The sequence below is a fragment of the Lycium ferocissimum genome, chromosome 8, assembly GCF_029784015.1.
Source record: "Lycium ferocissimum isolate CSIRO_LF1 chromosome 8, AGI_CSIRO_Lferr_CH_V1, whole genome shotgun sequence".
Lineage (NCBI taxonomy): Eukaryota > Viridiplantae > Streptophyta > Magnoliopsida > Solanales > Solanaceae > Lycium > Lycium ferocissimum.
Genome location: NC_081349.1, coordinates 40,134,965 through 40,152,184, shown reverse-complemented (window position 1 = coordinate 40,152,184; position 17,220 = coordinate 40,134,965). Strand labels below are relative to the sequence as shown.

General features: G+C 31.9%; 2 protein-coding genes and 1 long non-coding RNA gene across 4 annotated transcripts in view; 2 read left to right on the top strand and 1 right to left on the bottom strand.

Annotated features, from left to right (window-relative positions):
* LOC132068445 (systemin-like) overlaps positions 1 to 10,649 on the top strand; it is a 43,435-nt gene extending 32,786 nt beyond the window's left edge. The window contains exons 6-7 of one of the 2 annotated variants that reach the window (XM_059462034.1): positions 9,506 to 9,546; positions 10,198 to 10,281. In XM_059462034.1, coding sequence (XP_059318017.1) covers positions 9,506 to 9,546; positions 10,198 to 10,266 — 110 coding nt within the window. In that variant the 3' untranslated portion in view covers positions 10,267 to 10,281. Of the gene's footprint in view, positions 1 to 9,505; positions 9,547 to 10,197; positions 10,282 to 10,335 lie in introns of those variants that run through there. The other variant, XM_059462033.1, reaches the window with a different exon arrangement.
* LOC132066932 (monothiol glutaredoxin-S1-like) lies at positions 171 to 488 on the bottom strand. The gene has a single exon (XM_059460118.1). It carries the CDS (start codon positions 480 to 482, stop codon positions 171 to 173), a length of 312 nt encoding a protein of 103 aa, XP_059316101.1. The 5' UTR covers positions 483 to 488.
* Positions 5,999 to 7,095, top strand: LOC132068446 (uncharacterized). The gene is made up of 3 exons (XR_009417396.1): positions 5,999 to 6,482; positions 6,632 to 6,672; positions 6,841 to 7,095. It is a non-coding gene; the product is annotated as an uncharacterized LOC132068446 (long non-coding RNA).
* Positions 10,650 to 17,220: the final 6,571 nt, after the last annotated feature.

Sequence of the window (17,220 nt, the reverse complement as noted above, 5' to 3'; positions counted from 1 at the left end):
TATGTATATATAAATACTGAACTCTTATCTTTATTAGTACATCAAAATAGGATATGGGATATATATAAAACCAACCATCGACTATAAGGACTTGTAACTACTACAATTACAATGAAGCAAGAGTCTAAACTTGGTAGCTAGTTAGTAGTTTTTCTTTCTCTCTTATATTTCTATATCCAAATAGCATTAGCCTTCAAAAGCAAATGTTTGAGCTTGCTTCTAACATTAAGACTCATAATCTCATTTGAACCACCAATAAACTCTTCTCCAATGAACACTGCTGGCACACTTGATTTACACCCTAGTAATTCAATCAATGCCTTCTCCATTTCCTTTCCGTTCGAAATTTTATCGAGCTCGTAAACGGTAGGGTTTGCTCCAAAACCTCGAATTAGGGTTTCAATGCTGTGAGAAATGCAACAAGTAGTTTTGCTGAAAATCACCACTGGACTTTCTGCTCCCAACTTCATCACCATATCCATGTTAATTTAGACCTTGATCAAGAGAAATTATATGATTTTTTAATATATATACTATTGCAAGTTGAAGGTTTTTTTTTTTTTGTTTGTGTGTGTGTGTGTGTGTGTGAAGATGTGTAATTGAAAGAAAAGAAATTTGTAAAGGCTATTTGTGAGAAAATCTGTATGTTTGAGGCTTGACTTGCTATGAGAAACATGAAATTGTAGAAGGCTATATATAAGGCTTAAAGTGGTGGAATTGATGGAAAAAGGGACAAAATAGTAAAGGATTACAAAAAGGACAAGTCGGTGGACATGCAAATTAATATTCCTTGCTATATATTTGTCAAAGAATCCATTCTCCTCAAGGAGATCTTGCTAGTTATATCACGTTTTAGTTCTAAAAATAACACAAGAGTGTGAAGACATAATTAATTACTAAATGCTTGCTCTAATAATTTAAATGTTTAGTTAATGATCACACATTTGATCATGGTATGAAAGTAGGTTGAGGTCCTGAATTCAAGTCTCATAGCCACACGGTCATTTTTTAAAATAATTTCCACATGCTTTGCCTGTGACAAATAATCCAGTCCGCACACATGAGGAAGCGTGTTAAAGACGTAATTAATAAAATAAATATGTATTTTTCTAACAATTTAAACTTTTAAATGAGATGGTCACAAACTTTACTAAGAAAATGATTACCTTTGAAATATTCTCTGATTATACAACATCATATTTAATGAGGCAAAAAAGATAGATTTTATTCCAAAAACTTGTAAACTGTTCCTTATCTGCAATTATGGTCATTTATCTTTTGAGTTTTATGTCACTTATGCATTGTCAAAATAAGTGTATTCGTTTAAGATCCGATCCATAAAAGAGTAGATTACAATATCATGAATAGAGAAGGATGATCACGTATAAGCTATAGTGATTGTTAAAAAATAAAAAAAAATAAAAAAAAAGATATCATTTTTTGGTCTTTACAAGTGAAATTGTGGTAGATATCTTCTCGAACTAAAATCCATTATTCTCTTTTCAGTCCCATAAAACATATTGGCAATATCTTCACAAACATGCATTTGCATGAAGTCCATAATATTATCCGTACCAAGAGGAAAGAGATAGTGAAGAGGTATCAAGATAACTCTCCAACTCTATAATTGACGTTGCTTTAGTTAGCTGGATTTTAGAATAAATTCTATTCAAATATTCCAAACAGTAAATTATGAAAAAAAAAAAAAAAAGTCTACCCTTAAGCATGCAAGAAGAAAAAGGGTCGGTTGCAACTTCGAAAGGTCATATATTAGGTGTGTACTCTCTAAGAAAATATTATGTAATTTAGTTTATTTATTTTCTGATGTTTAGTTACAGAATATATTATTTGAAGAATATTTTATATAATCTTGTCAAACACTATAGGGTGAGGGGGTGGTAGGGTGAGGGTGGGGGATGAGAGTTGTGGCAGAGCCATCCTTGTTTAAGGATGTGTCAATTAACATTTCGTTGAAAAATTACACCGTGTAAATAATAAGTATTGATAATAAGTATTTTCTTTTATGTATATATCATATGTATGTTGAATCCCCTGAACGTGTTAACTTCTTTATATATTTTAACTCTCCTTAATTAGTAAATTCTTGCTCTACCACTAAGCGAGAGCAGGGTGAGCATTGGGGGCCAGATGAGAGTGAGTATTGTGAGTGGGGAAGAGATAATTAGAGTAGAATAAACTTATCGTACTTGTTTTCCCTACTCCACAGGAGAGTCATTCCCCTGATTTTAAGAAAGTAATTTTCCTAAAGCGCCAAAATAAAAATTTTGGAATAGCAATACCAAACACGCCCATTATCTCATCTTGTTCTTTTATAGCAAAAATATATGTGTCAACATAATGATCCGCTACTTAAATTGATTTTCTCAAAAGATTATTTATATTGTAATTTTTATTTGTTTCCCTTCCTTTTTCCACGTGGGAGTGAGCCCATGAATAGTGAAAGAAGAATAAATAGACAGATCGTTGGTGGGACCGACACCTCATATACCCTATAGATAAGTGGTACAGTACTAGTACTGTGACGCTACTTTTACTAAATTACAACTCAAGTCTCATTTACATGATAATTTATACGGAAAAGGGCTAAATATACCCCTGTACTATTGAAAAAGGGCTAAATATACCCTTCGTTATACTTTGAGGTCAAATATACCCTTATCGTTATACTTTGAGTACAAATATACCCTTCGTTTTAACAGAATACACGTGTCGTAATTCTATTGGCTTATTTTAATTATCTCCTAATAAATAAAAAATTTAATTAGAAGACCCATAACCCATACCCATATACATATCCGAAAAGTGAGGCAAGCTCCATCAGTGGTGGCTGCCGATCACCACTCTGTCGCCGTCGCCCGGCGTTTTGGAGCAAAGATTCCAACTCCGAATCTCAGACGGAGTCTCTGCCGGCGGTGTCGGATCCAAGAATTGAGAGTTGTATTGAATGGAAAACTGAAACCTTCATTAGACCCAACACCAATCGATGAAAAAAAAAAAAAAAAAAAAAGACCCAACACCAATCCTTGAATCTCGCACTACCATGCAGAAACAATTTTACTGGAGCTCTAAGGAAGCGAGACATAGGAAGTTATCTTTGATAGGGCCGAGATGCAGAACGTAATTAAAATACCTTGAATGTATTAATGCAAATCCTTTCAAAATGAAGTTATGTTTATGCATAACGTACAAAGGGTTAGAGTCGAAAGTTAACTACCTGCTAGTTAACATATGCGTCTTACTTGAGATTTAATTCCAAACAACCATTGGACTTGGTATTTGTGTTACCAATTTGTCTTCCTGACTACCTAATATCAAAGCTGTAAATTTGTGATTTTGTATATTGACAGATGGACAGGGCTTCAGTCTTAGGGGATGCAATCGAGTACTTAAAGGAGCTTCTGCGTAAAATTAATGACCCGCATAATGAACCGGAGTCCACACCGCCTAGCTTTTCATTGACCCAAACTAAAAGCTTGCCTCACTTGATCGGCAGCCACCGTTGATGGAGCTTGCCTCACTTTTAGGATATGGGTAGGGGTATGGGTTATGGGTCTTTTAATTAAATTTTTTATTTATTAGAAGATAGTTAAAATAAACCAATAGAATTACGACACGTGTACTCCGTTAAAATGAAAGGTATATTTGCACCCAAAGTATAACGGTAAGGGTATATTTAGCCTCAAAGTATAACGAGGGGTATATTTAACCCTTTTTCAATAGTACAGGGGTATATTTTATCACTAGATTTTAATAGTTAATACCTAAAAAATAACTATTTTTCAAAAGATTTTGGGACAACTGGCAATGTTTTTCGTAAGTTGTACATGAAGAATGAGGATTTTAAAAAGCCATATATTGAAGATAGATAAGAATGAGAAAGAAGCTTTACTTCTAAAATTTGATGGATTTGATATTTAAACTAAGTTTATATACTCTAGTAATTTTGTAATTGAAATTCAGCTAGAACTTCTGCTTATAGACAGGGACAGATCATTATCAGATCTATGTCGTACTTAACATCTTTTTGATAAAATCTGATGCTACTTTGATGAGAAGTATTTTGTCCATTTTACATTAAAGTTAAACGAGATCGATTCGTAGCGTCCTGGGCAGGCCTTTATGCTACTAAAATTTTCTATTCCCTCTCTTGCCATTGAATGAACAACTAAGTTCCAAAAAGGCAAAGAGGCACAGCCACAAACAAATTTAAAAATAAATGATAAAACAGAAATAGAAATAGCAAGGTCACTAGGAAATAAACCTTTGAGTAATGCAAAGAATAAAGAAATTGTCATCTTTCCTCTCTTTATTCCGCGTGTTCCTTTTCTTTTATTTATTCTTGTCTTATGTGAAAGACAAAATGTCGGCCCTCATTGATTGTGGAAAGAATTTTCTTCTTCCCTGTTGTAATTTTACATTATTAGGCTTCTAATGAGCTAGTAAAAGGGATTGGCCTTGGGCACATATATAGGAAGTGGGCCTTTGAAATGGCTCTCTACTACTTCTTCAACATTCTTCTTCTGATGTTTTTTGGACAATAATTTTGTGCGAACCCCAATTTTCCAACCACGAGTGCACGTGTTTGGGAGTGTTGGGAAACCTTGGGGAGCGATCGGTTTAAACGATTTGCATCACAGTGACAGAGGCTTATTCAACGACACCACATTTATCCAATAAGTAATTTCTTATTATTTCATGTTTCACTTGTTCTTGGTCAATTCTGACTAATTTTCCTAATAAGGTCGAGTTCTAACGTATAAAGGGTGCGCCTTTATTCTCTTTTTCATCTGCCTTGCCTTTGAAAAAGAGGGGAAGATAAAAAACGACAAATCATATATGTTTCTGATGCTTCGGATAAAAAATTTCGCACATATAAAATGCATGAACTCGGTGTATTTGATACGTAGAGCTCAATTGTTTCAGTAGTGGTAGCGATACTGACACCAAAGAAGGCTAGTAATTGAAATTTGTCTTACCGATCTTCCTAATTTCACAAATAGCCATTCAATATTTACTTTGTTGCACCAAAGTAACTGAATTTTATTTTGTGATGAAAAATACACTTAGTTTTGCTAAATATCACAAAAAGTCACTAAGCAACTTTTTGTAACAAAAAAGAATCACTCAATTTTGCCGAAGTAAGTTATATAGAAATAATATTATGTCCGCACAGTCGTCATGCATGTCTCTTCTTTAACTTTTTGCGATATTTAGAGTAACACTGAGTGACTTTTTCATTGAAAAAAATAATCTAATGACTCGGATACAATAAATTAAGTGAAAATTTGAGTGGTTCTATTCCATCGTAGAAACTATAAAAGTTCAACGTGTTGAACCCCCAACATAGAAGAAAACCAGAACACTCATATGATCAGGATCTAGAAAATGTGTTATGTTACATTAACTGGAAACTGATAAATATTGCACAAGAACTATATTAGTATTTAAGTTGTGGTAAAACCATATATTTATTAATAATTAGTACATCCAAAAATATCTTGGTGATCATAAAAACAATAATCACCAAAGATATAAGACTAACTAGCTGCTGCATGCGACTATATATTATGAAACTCCTTACTAGTAGTGGCCACCTTTGTTCAAGGAGTCCAACTGTAAATTTCATCCAAATATGTAGCTGCTTATTATTAATCTAAGCACTTAAAAGTGCTTATCAAAGATGTAATGATTATTAAATAGTTACAACCAACATCAACGGGATCTTAACCTTTGACTCATGCAAATGTATGTTTTAGTCTATTATATAGGAAATATCATAAGTTTAGATTATTTGTAGAATTAATTATCCTCAAAATATGAAGTGACAATACAAATTAACACAACACATGTATAATTAAATAGTTCACAATAAATAATTCATTAAGTTTGAGAAAATTCAGAAGCATAGAGACCAAAGGTGCACACTATTATTAATTGAAGGTTATGCATGTTTTACCATCTCGTAAGGATCAAAAATAGAATTTACCAATTATTGAAGGACTAAAAGTGTTATCCCAAATCTTTATAATAAAAATTAGTTGGTAATATGGTACATATGATAACGAACCAACTATTACAAATTAAAATTCACTAATAATGTATAATTATATTTACACTTATATATTTATATAATCTAAATAATAAACCACCAAAGGATGCGGTGCAATGAATGTGGCTGCTTCTCCCTTAATCAAAGGTATCGGGTTCGAGTCCTGGGTATAAATAAATCCTTGATAGGGAGCACTTCCCCCGAATGAGCCCTACACGGCACGAATTCCCAATGCGGACACGGGACACCGGGTGAGAAACCCAAAAACATAAATATATTATAATTTAAGTAATTATAAGTTTAGGAAAAAGACAGTAATGATCAATGATGAGTATATAAAGCTCATCTCTGAACCATTGAAATAAACCAAGAAAATCCATGGAGACTCCCTCCCAAGATATCAAGAACAAAGGTATCATCTCTTCATATGTCGAAGTAATTTTCTGCTTATTTCATCTTCTTTTAGTATGGAAGAATTTTTTTTTTTTAATTTTGTTTTTAATCATATTAAAGAAGTTAAAATGAATTTTTGGTAACTTTAATCATGATATTATCCTCCAGGGGACGATGCCCAAGAAAAACCAAAGGTGGAAAATGAGGAGGTAACTTAATTAATTTGTTCGTCGACTTATTTTTTATTATTTTTGTACATTTTTCTGCCAGTTTATTTCATTTTTACAATATAAATCTAATAACTTTTGTTTTTTATTTTTTCTTCTATTATTCAATTGTTCATTACACTATCCCAACCTTCAAAATAGAAAATGCAGATGGAAGGAAAAGAGGAAGGACATTACATGAGGAAATATTTTTCCCCAACTCCCTCTATCTCACGCTTTTTCCTTTTTAGAATGACACTTTTCTTTTGAAAAACTATTTAATCTTGACATTTTCATTTAACTCTTAATGACATGACTTGCTGAGACCCAATCCCCAAGTATGGACGACAAAATTGATCCAAACCCATGTAGCCCGCCTCACACGATCAAGTTTTAATAAATTTGAGCTAGAGTGGTTTTAAGGGATAGAGCACTTTGCCCCTTAAGTTATTGGTAAATCTCGATTTTGGTTCTTGTGATATATGACTTAACATACTTGACCTTCAATTAATCAAGATGTGTGTTTTTGGTCCTTTCATGTAGAAAATATGTTATATTTGAGTATTTATAAAACTATATCAGCGTCAAATATGAAGTAACAAGACAAATCTAACTTAATTACGTGAGTAATTAAGTGGTGAAATGATAAATAATTATGATAAATTTTGTGAATGTTTACAAGTAAAGGAATTAAAAGTGCACAATTCAATTAATTGAAAGTTTAATATGCCTAGTCAAATAACATAGCGACTAAAAGAACAATTAACCAATAATTCAGGGACCAAAAGTGCTAATATTGAACGGTGATTTTAAAGATGGAATTATTTGAGTTAAGCCCAAATTAACCCATCAAAAATCAACACTCCAATTAGTAGACACATGGTAATGCTCAATCTTGATCCATGAAAATACTTAATTTTAACCTATGAAAATGTACTTTTGATCCCATTTGGTATTGATGTCTAACAAATAGAGCATCTGAATCACCATATTGTTTATATTATAAGTCTGTCTTATATTAATGGAGTCGTGAAATGTATAATTTGGAATTATAAAAACGATGAGTCAAGTTGGGCGGGTCGAGTTATAACTCATTGTTTAGTCCATCACCCCGTCATCTTCGGGCAACGTTGAATAATGACTCGTTTGTTTTCAACCTATTTTGACTTGCTCAATTTTGACCTAACTCGCCTATTTATCACACTATTTATCACTCATTTAAAATGATAGTTTTGATACATTGTAATACAATGTGCTTAAATATCACATGTCTTCTTTAATTTTTTTTAATTTCATATTCAGTCAAGCATGATATTCAAAATTGGAGACTCTTTGATCAAAATAAGCTATTATTTCAGCCAATTCACCAAAATAATACATTTTTTTGAAAATTTACAGAACTAGAATAAACGTATTTCACAGTAACGTATTAGACATTATTTTATTCAAAAAATTCAACGGGCAAAAAAGTTAAAGGTTAACGGTGTTAAAGGATAATTCGTTACTGTGAGTAACGTTTTATGGTTAATACGTTACTGTGAGTAACGACTCTAAAGAATACAAAATCTGACATTGATTGATCTTAAAGTCGTAACTCAGAGTTACAACTTCAGGCTAAAACGTAACTGACAGTAACGTTTCTACATAATCCAGACACGAGCAGTTAAATCTTGCAAAGAATTCTTCAAATTACGAACCCTTCTGATTGATGTAATTATAAAACTTTACCGACAATATTGATTACCCTTAAAAAAAAGTATCGATTAGTCTTACAAAAAGATACTGATTAGCCTTCAAAAAATTGATTAGGATTAAAAAAATATTGATTAGCCTTATAAAAAAAGTATTGATTAGCTAAATAAAGTAGCAAGCTTTTTCAATTTCAAAACAACACCAACAATAAATTATATGAGCGTGTTGGTTAATTCTCCCTTTCAACATTTTCTTATACATTTTAAAGGGCAAGATGGTTAAGACCCAAAAGAAATTAAAGATACAATGTCTTAAGTTTACAACAATAACTACTAGTAATTAATGCTTATATATCACAAATCTTTTCATATATGAAAATTAAGCAAAGAACCATCTTTCATATCTACTCGCTAACAAAAAATACTCCATCTTCTAGAAGCAAAACAACAGCTAAATTTCGTCTCTCAATTCACTTTGCTGGAACTAAATTTATATAAAGCAAAACGGCAGCTAAGAATGGTTTCCATCAAGTTGTATTCTAAGAGACCTTAGTGAATGATATATAGTCCATAAAATAAAGCACTCAAATCAGCTAGGATAAAATAAAGAACTCAAATCAGTAGAACATTGAAACCATTAATTAACCATAAAACGTTACTCACAGTAACGTATTAATCATAAAACGTTACTCACAGTAACGAATTACCTTTTAACACCGTTAACCTTTAACTTTTTTGCCCGTTGAATTTTTTGAATAAAATAATGCATAATACGTTACTGCGGAATACGTTTATTATACTTCTGTAAATTTTCAAAAGAATATATTATTTTGGTGAATTGGCTGAAATAATGGCTTACTTTGGTAAAAAATTTCAAAATTGGACAGAGGAGATATTATTTGATTATTGAAGTATATTGATTTTATTTCTTCAAAATTACGGGGAGGAGACGAAAAAGTGAAAGTAGTTGAAAATGCGACCCCATCCCAAGATATCAAGACCATAGGTATTATCTCTTCGTATGTCTAAGTAATTTTCTTCTTAATTTTTCATCTTCTTTTCATGGAATTTTTTTTTTTTTTTGAATCATCCTAAAGAAATTAATATTATGTTTTGGTAACTTTAATCATGATATTATCCTCCAGGAGACGATGCACAAGAAAAACCAAAAGTGGAACATGAAGAGGTAACTTAATTTCTCCTTCGAATTTTTTATTTATTATTTTTGTATATTTTTCTTTCTGTTTATTACATGTTCATAAGTAATATATCTGTAATCGTCCATGCTAGATGTGACAAAATAATTCGTGATCCTCATATGAAATCTAATAATGTCTCAAAATTTTGAAATCTGTTCAATACTTACTGTGGAACTAGTGTGATTAGAGGCCTAACTCTCTTGGCACCCTTCACAGAAGGTGATTAAGGTGGGATTAGGTGCTCTCTTAGGTGTAAAGGGCAGCCCGGTGCACTAAGCTCCCGCTAGGTGCAGGGTCCGGGGAAGGGCCGGACCACAAGGGTCTATTGTACGCAGCCTTACCTTGCATTTCTGCAAGAGGCTGTTTTCACGGCTTGAACCCGTGACCTCCTGGTGCACCGGGCTGCCCTTTTTCTCTTAGGTGTATTTTTGCTTTTATTGTTGTCAATGGTAATATTTACAATTGTTACAAAAAAACAAAAACAAAAAAATGAAATCGCTCTCTGCAAATTTTTCTTTATTTTGATTTTTAATTTCCTTTCATTTCTTTTCTTTCCTTTACATTATATTACTAATAATCATTATATTGATATCATTTATTATTGACGGATATTGATTCTTTTTTCGTCAAAAGTACAGGGAGGAGATGAAAAAGATACCCCATCCGAAGATATCAAGAACAAAGGTCTCATCTCTTCATATGTCTAAAAGTATTTATTTTTCTTCTTATTTTTTCATCTGCTTCAATACAATGTTTTTTTGAATAACGCCACCAGCCAGAGCAAGGGGATCAGCACCTCCAGGAAAATGTGATCCTCCCGGTATGCAGACAGGATAAAATACCATAGCCTAATAGATAAATAAAAAGGTCAAATATGTTGACCTGAAAATATATTTATGGTATATTTGATTAAATAATGTAATTTGGTTATAGTACTTTGAAAAGTTTGTTAGATTGTTAAGTTAAGTGGTGCTTGTACTCCACTTCCTTTCTTTTTGAATAATTTTCAACTACTATTTTCAAAGGGTGGAGTTGTCACCTAAGAAAATAAGATGAATCAATCCGATTGTGTTAGGTCACTTAAATTCAATTATATTTCAAACCTTTATGTATCGTCTGATGATAATGTATCATCGTTTCGTATTGTATTGTATCGTTTCGTTTTGTATTGTATCGTATCGTATTGTATTGTATTGTATCGTATTGTATTGTATTGTATTGTATTGTATTGTATACAATATTTAGATAATTATGTCACTTTCCGTCGTTTTGTAATGCCATGCACTAGTAATCTGAAAAATAACTTTATTAGTTTCACCTAGCTTACCTAAGGTAAATCCGCCCTTGTCTAGGTGAAAATTCTGCCTCCACCGCTAGCAGCCATATGGGTGACAATGTTATTGTTGTGAGACAAGCTAAAATCAGCAGTGACAGTAGCAAGAAGAAAATTTCTTGTGAGATTCTTTAAATGTTGGTAGAGGGATTAAAGATTCATCCGACAAATACTTTCAATAAGCTTTTGTGTATGCAGAAAGTTTTGAAGAATTAAATAATTCAAACATAAATGAAATGCACCATAGTGATGGTGAAGAAAACGAGTAGAATTAGAGACAAAAGTTTTTAAAATATATATATATATATATATATATATATATATATATATATATATATATATATATATATATATATTTTCTCCTTATTGACACTTGTCCTTAGATTCAAAACAATTTTTATGTTTGAATTGAAACACGTATAATTACACATCAGCGAAATGTATTTAAGTGATCCAGTGAAAATCGTATTAGAGTGTCCATGGTGGAAAGAGGCTCAGCTTAGGTGTAAGATGTTCGAGTGAAATATTTGAACTAATTTAGGAGGCCGTCTATGTATCCACCAAAAAAAAAAAAAAAACTATAGGTTACTTTATGGTATCAAAGAAATTAAGTTGGAGTCACGAAAAATAAATACCTACAACTAAACACGAGTATTTTGTCAACTTATTCGGTATTAAGTAATAACTCAAGGATCAAAATTGCTATTTCCTCCGTTACGTTTCAATTTATGTGAACATATATTGACCACGGAGATTAAGAAAGAAAAGATTACTTTTAAACTTGTGGTGTTATATGAGTCACATATATTTTGTGTGATTATAAATCATTGCAGAAAGATAAATTGTTTCCCAATATAGAAAGGGATCATTTTTCTTGACACGAACTAATAAGGAAATAAGTTCACATAAATTGAAACGGATGTCTTTTAGATAAGAAAGGACATAAGAATTAAGTTTTCATGTGGTAAGAAGGACACCCTTAATAAAAAGGAGATTCAAGGAACATGGAGCATGCATAAGTTGAGATACACAGACAACATGGCATAGAAAATTTAAAACTATATTTTAAACCAACTACCAATTTTTCAATTTAGGCATTATTCCGAGGTTCAGTTTACACCAGTGTATCAAGCCTAGGTTCATACAAGTTTAACGTGGGTGGCAGATAACGTGGGACTGCAAATACGCACAGACGAATCCACAATCTAAATTATAATGGGTTCAATTTTTAATTTAATATTGATCTCGTTGTAATATTAAAATTATAAATTCGTTTCTAATACCTGTTGATATTTTAGTAGATTTACATATTTACTTATACTCTGTGTTGAAAGCTATGATCCGATAAATCCTTAGTCGGACATATGACAAACCTGTGGATTGGAATAAATGTTTTATACCTATTGGCTGCTCAGCTTAAACTAATAATTTTCTGTCATATCAGATATTAGTTCTTTAATCTTTTATATATATACAAAGACGAGATTTTTACTATTCAATATAAGAGAAATTTCAGTAATGTACAATCCAGTATATAAAATTACATTTGTGTAGTCATAATTTTTAAATTAGACCTGTATTGATACTTTTTAACGGTATATAACATTATACAATAATATATTATACAACTTTATACACCTACTGTATACAATATATAAACCTTGTATAAAAGTGTATAATAATGTATAAAACTAGTATACAATGTTATATAAACTTATATAAGAGGTGTTTATACATGAGAGGGGTTTATACATAAAATATAAGGAGTGTTTATAGGTTGTACAGTGGTGGTTCGTGGTGGAGGAGCTGGTAGCTCGCTGAAGATGGAGGAGGAAGGAAAAAACAGAAGGGTGAAAAGTTGCTATAGCGGGTAATAAAAAAAAGATGGGCTAAACCGGGTAAATATTTTGCCATAATTGACATACAATGTTATTTTCCCTTATATATATATATAAAATAAAATAAAAAACATACGAAGAAACAATGAAAATTAGAGTACTATACGCAAAAATAAATTTGACCTTACATATATAAAATAATATAATATTGTTAACGAAGGGACTTCAAAACCCCTCATAGTACCATGGCTCCACCTATTTATATGCATTCGTAAAAGTATTTTTATATGTATTTGGTATTTAGCTGGCTCGACCTCAGACATAGGATATATTCTCAAATTGGAACAGCGAGATTCACTCAATCGAAGTAAACGATGCGTACATAGTGTCTAGGGGTGTACAAAGCAAACCGACAAACCAAAGCAAACCGACAAATCGAGAAAAAAATTCGACTAGTGGTTTGGTTTAACTTGATTTGGTGTTGAAAAAGAAAAAATGACCATAATTGGTTTGGTTTGGTTTTAGCTAAAAAAAGTCAAATCGAACCAAACTGATCCGACATTACGTGTATTCGATTTTAAAAATATTCTATACATAAAATATTTATTTGTAGTATAATTTGTAAATATTTCTTAAATTTTTTCATAGTTTTTTGTCTTTTATAATATTATTTTAAGCTTGAACTTAGAATTTTGAATGCCAATAAGTTTTATATCCCATAGATGTTAGTAACTCAAATAAAGTCCAAATCAACACTAATGCTAACAAAAGAAATTCAATTCTAACACTAGGACTGACAGCAATGTTGGATATCTATTCTTTAGTCTTGCATAATTGGTTTAGAGCGTAAAAGAACTTAGCTTAATTTTTTTTCTTTGTCATGTAATTAATAGTTATTAGCTGTATCAATTTTAGCATAACTTAGTATTTAGATTAAAGTCATTTTCTTTATGGCTTATTAATTAGCAATACTTATTTTAACCGATTTTATTATCTTTTTTGTTGAATATTTTAATACGATGTCATCACCCATCTCACATTTTGTGTTATTTTCTTAAGAAACACCTTAGTTATATAGTTGTATCTTACTAGGACTAAAGAAATATTTGAAGTAAAAGTCATATGTTTTGTATAAAGATTTTTTCGGGAAAAAACCCAAAAAAACCGAATAACCCGAGAAAACCCAAAGTTGAAAACCCCGAATTTTATTGGTTTGGTTTGGTTTGGTTTATAAATTTAAAAACCCGAGGCAATTGATTTGATTTGGTATTTGAAAAATCCGAACCAATCCGGTGCATGTACACCCCTAATAGTGTCAAAGGGAGAACCTAGCACTGCAGAGCCAATCGTGCAATGAGAAAGTGATGGGCATTGAATTATAATGAATTTTTGAGGTTCTTATTCAGTTTCATAGACAAACCTCCACGGCTCCTTCCCCTCTCTCACCTCCCCTCCCCCATGCTTCTCCACCGTCACCTCTTCTTTCGCCGCCGCTACTACTACTGGCTCTTCCTCTTAGTCAAAATCCCTGAATCTTTATTCAAGAATTATGAATTGTTTTGTTATGATATTGTTGTAAAGAATGAGACTTGAGTCCTACATTGGTTAAATGGAAAGCTGATGTGGGGCTTATATAGCCTTGAGCTCTCCCACCTCAATCGCTAGCTTTTAGGGGTGTTGTTCTCCTAAGGCTATATCAATGGTATCAGACAGGGGCGGATCTATTAAGGGACGTGGGAGTGCCACGCCACCCGCAAGCTTCGTGTATAGTGTATACAGACAGAACCTATGTACAAATAAATAAAGTGGCACCCTGAGAACAAAATGACTCCTTGGTTCCAGTGGCGAAGGGAACTCTTTTCTTCTGTTCAGTCACGGGATCGAATCCAGCGGCTGTATTTACTATTCCCTCTGTTCCAAAAGTATTGTCCTACTTTCCTTATTAGTTTGTCCAAAAAAGATTGACACGTTTCTATATTTAGAAACAATTTAACTTTATAAAATAATTTACAGCCACACAAATATCTAAGATTTGTTTTGGACCACACATTTCAAAAGTCTTCCTTTATTTTTATTTTTAACTTTGTGCCAAATCAAATTAGGAAAAAAAAATTGGGATGGAGAGAGTATAATTTTTTTTAAAAAAAACTTGCTGCATTGCACAAATTCACAGCAAGTCTGCAACGTCACTGTGTTTGTTTTCCCATTAACTTTATATTGTCTTTTCTTATTTCTATAATTGTTGTTGATTTAGTTTCAATTAATAATTATTGTTGAATAGTTTAATTTATTAGTCTTTGAGTTTTTTATTTCTTAAAGTTGGAAACATAAGTTTCCCTCTCCTCTCATTAAAAAAACAAACTCTCTCTTTGCATATTGCTATAAACAAATATTTCATAAAAAAAAATGAATAACCGGAATGAAAGTCCGAAAAGACGAATAATCCGACCCGAAGCCCAAATTGATTGAATGACGCATGTCACCGGAAATTTTAAATTCTGAATCCGCCTCTGGTATCAGAGCCACTCACCACTCTCTGTGCCCATCATTCTTTGCATGGTGACGCCGGTATGACAGTGTTCGGCCGGAGCTAACAATGTCTAGTGCCTGTCGTCGAGGACGACGGATGCGGAGTGTGGTGGCTTGTTATGATGTTATTGCAAGGAGTGGGACTTGAGTCCCACATCGGTTAAATGAGAAGATGATGTGGGGCTTATATAATCTTGAGCCCTCCCACCTTAATAACTAGCTTTTGGGTCTGATTCAACTTCATATTTTTATCCATTTCCCTTTAATTAGCTTAAAGTAAACTTTTTATGTACGGTCAAAATCATATTAAAAATCTAACAGACAACTAGTAGTGGTAATCAACTGGTAAATAATCGAACATGCATTAAAAACAGCTATATGTAGGTTGATATGCGACAAAACGTCAAAAGCTGAATTATTGTATTTGCTTGAGTCATCAGATATCATTATTTTTATTTATTTTGTCTACTAGTATGAAAATCGAACTTTTGGATCTACAAAAATATCTTATTGATATTTACAATAATCATTTTTTTATTAGGGAAAAAGGAATTAAGGCTCAGTGATAGTATGTACATAAAAAGCTCATATTAACCATTGAAAAAGGGAACAAGAAAATCCATGGCAACTTTTTTTCAAGATATCAAGGACAAATTTCTAGATCTGTTTAAATTCCTTATTACTTGTGGTAAAGGTATAGAATTTTATTCTATTTCTTTTTCATCTTTAGTACAGAGAAAACCTTTTATCTTTAAGATATTAATGAGTTTTGCTAACTTTGATCATGATATTGTTTTCTCAGGAAATGATGAGCGTGAAAAATTAAAGTTGGAAAATGAGGAGGTAATTTCTATTTTCGACTTTTGTTTATTTATTTCTATATATATATTTCTGTCAGTTCATCTATATATAGCTTATAACGATGTATTTTGCAATGCTAAAGATCACAAAATAATTCGGGATCAACTTCAAAATTTTAGAAGTCCTTTCTTCTTTCTTTTGTTTTATTTTTCCCCTTTCCTTGATTTCCTTTAGGGCTCGTTTGGTTAGAAAACAAGTTATTCGGGATAACTAATTCCAAGATTAGTTATCCCAGGATTGTTATTCCACCCTCAATGTGGGATAAAAAAAACACTATAATTACGGGATAATCTCGGGATTAGTTATCTCGAGTTTTTATTCCGACCAAACGTGAAATATGGCGGCACTAACTTTTATCCCAAGACTATTTTTGCTTATCCATCATACCAAACGAGCCCTTACACTTCAATATTTTGCTTGTGAGGGGACATAATTTTCGAGAAAAAGATTTATTCAAAGTTAAAAACAGTATTAGAAAATAAAAAGGTATTTTGATGAAAATTCTAGTATTGTTAATTAATAATGTTTTAAGTATTAGTTAAAGCAAGTAATCCGAAGTTAAAAGTGAAGATAGTTTTGCGAAGTGTGCTAAGCCATTTTCTCCCTTTTTAATATGGAGAATGTTCTCTCGTAACAAACATTACATATAGTTGATTTGCATTTTGGATCATTCAAGGGAGTACTTATCTTCTTTCTTTTTTTAGTATTTATCAGTAAATGATATTAATTGCTTCACAAAATAACAGGAAAGAAATGAAGAAGAGAAAGGAATTGTAAGGCCAGAAAGAAGATCAAGAGGTCCAACAGCTCCAGGAAAACATAAACCTCCCCGTTTTCAGACAGGCAACTATAGTTCCTAGCTCGTATTAAAATAAATCAAATTTGATTTAATTAATGATATTTGATATTTTTGAAGAATTCTTAGATGTAACATAATTGGTGTGTGATGTTTGCTCTAGTGGTAAAGTACCGTTATATATCGTTCGGTATATTGGACGTTTGAGTCATTGAGTGAATTAGAGAGAATAATATTGTTATCTTCTTGGACGGAGTATTTTTTTTTCTGTATAATTATCCAAAGATTTAGTGTCGCAATTAAT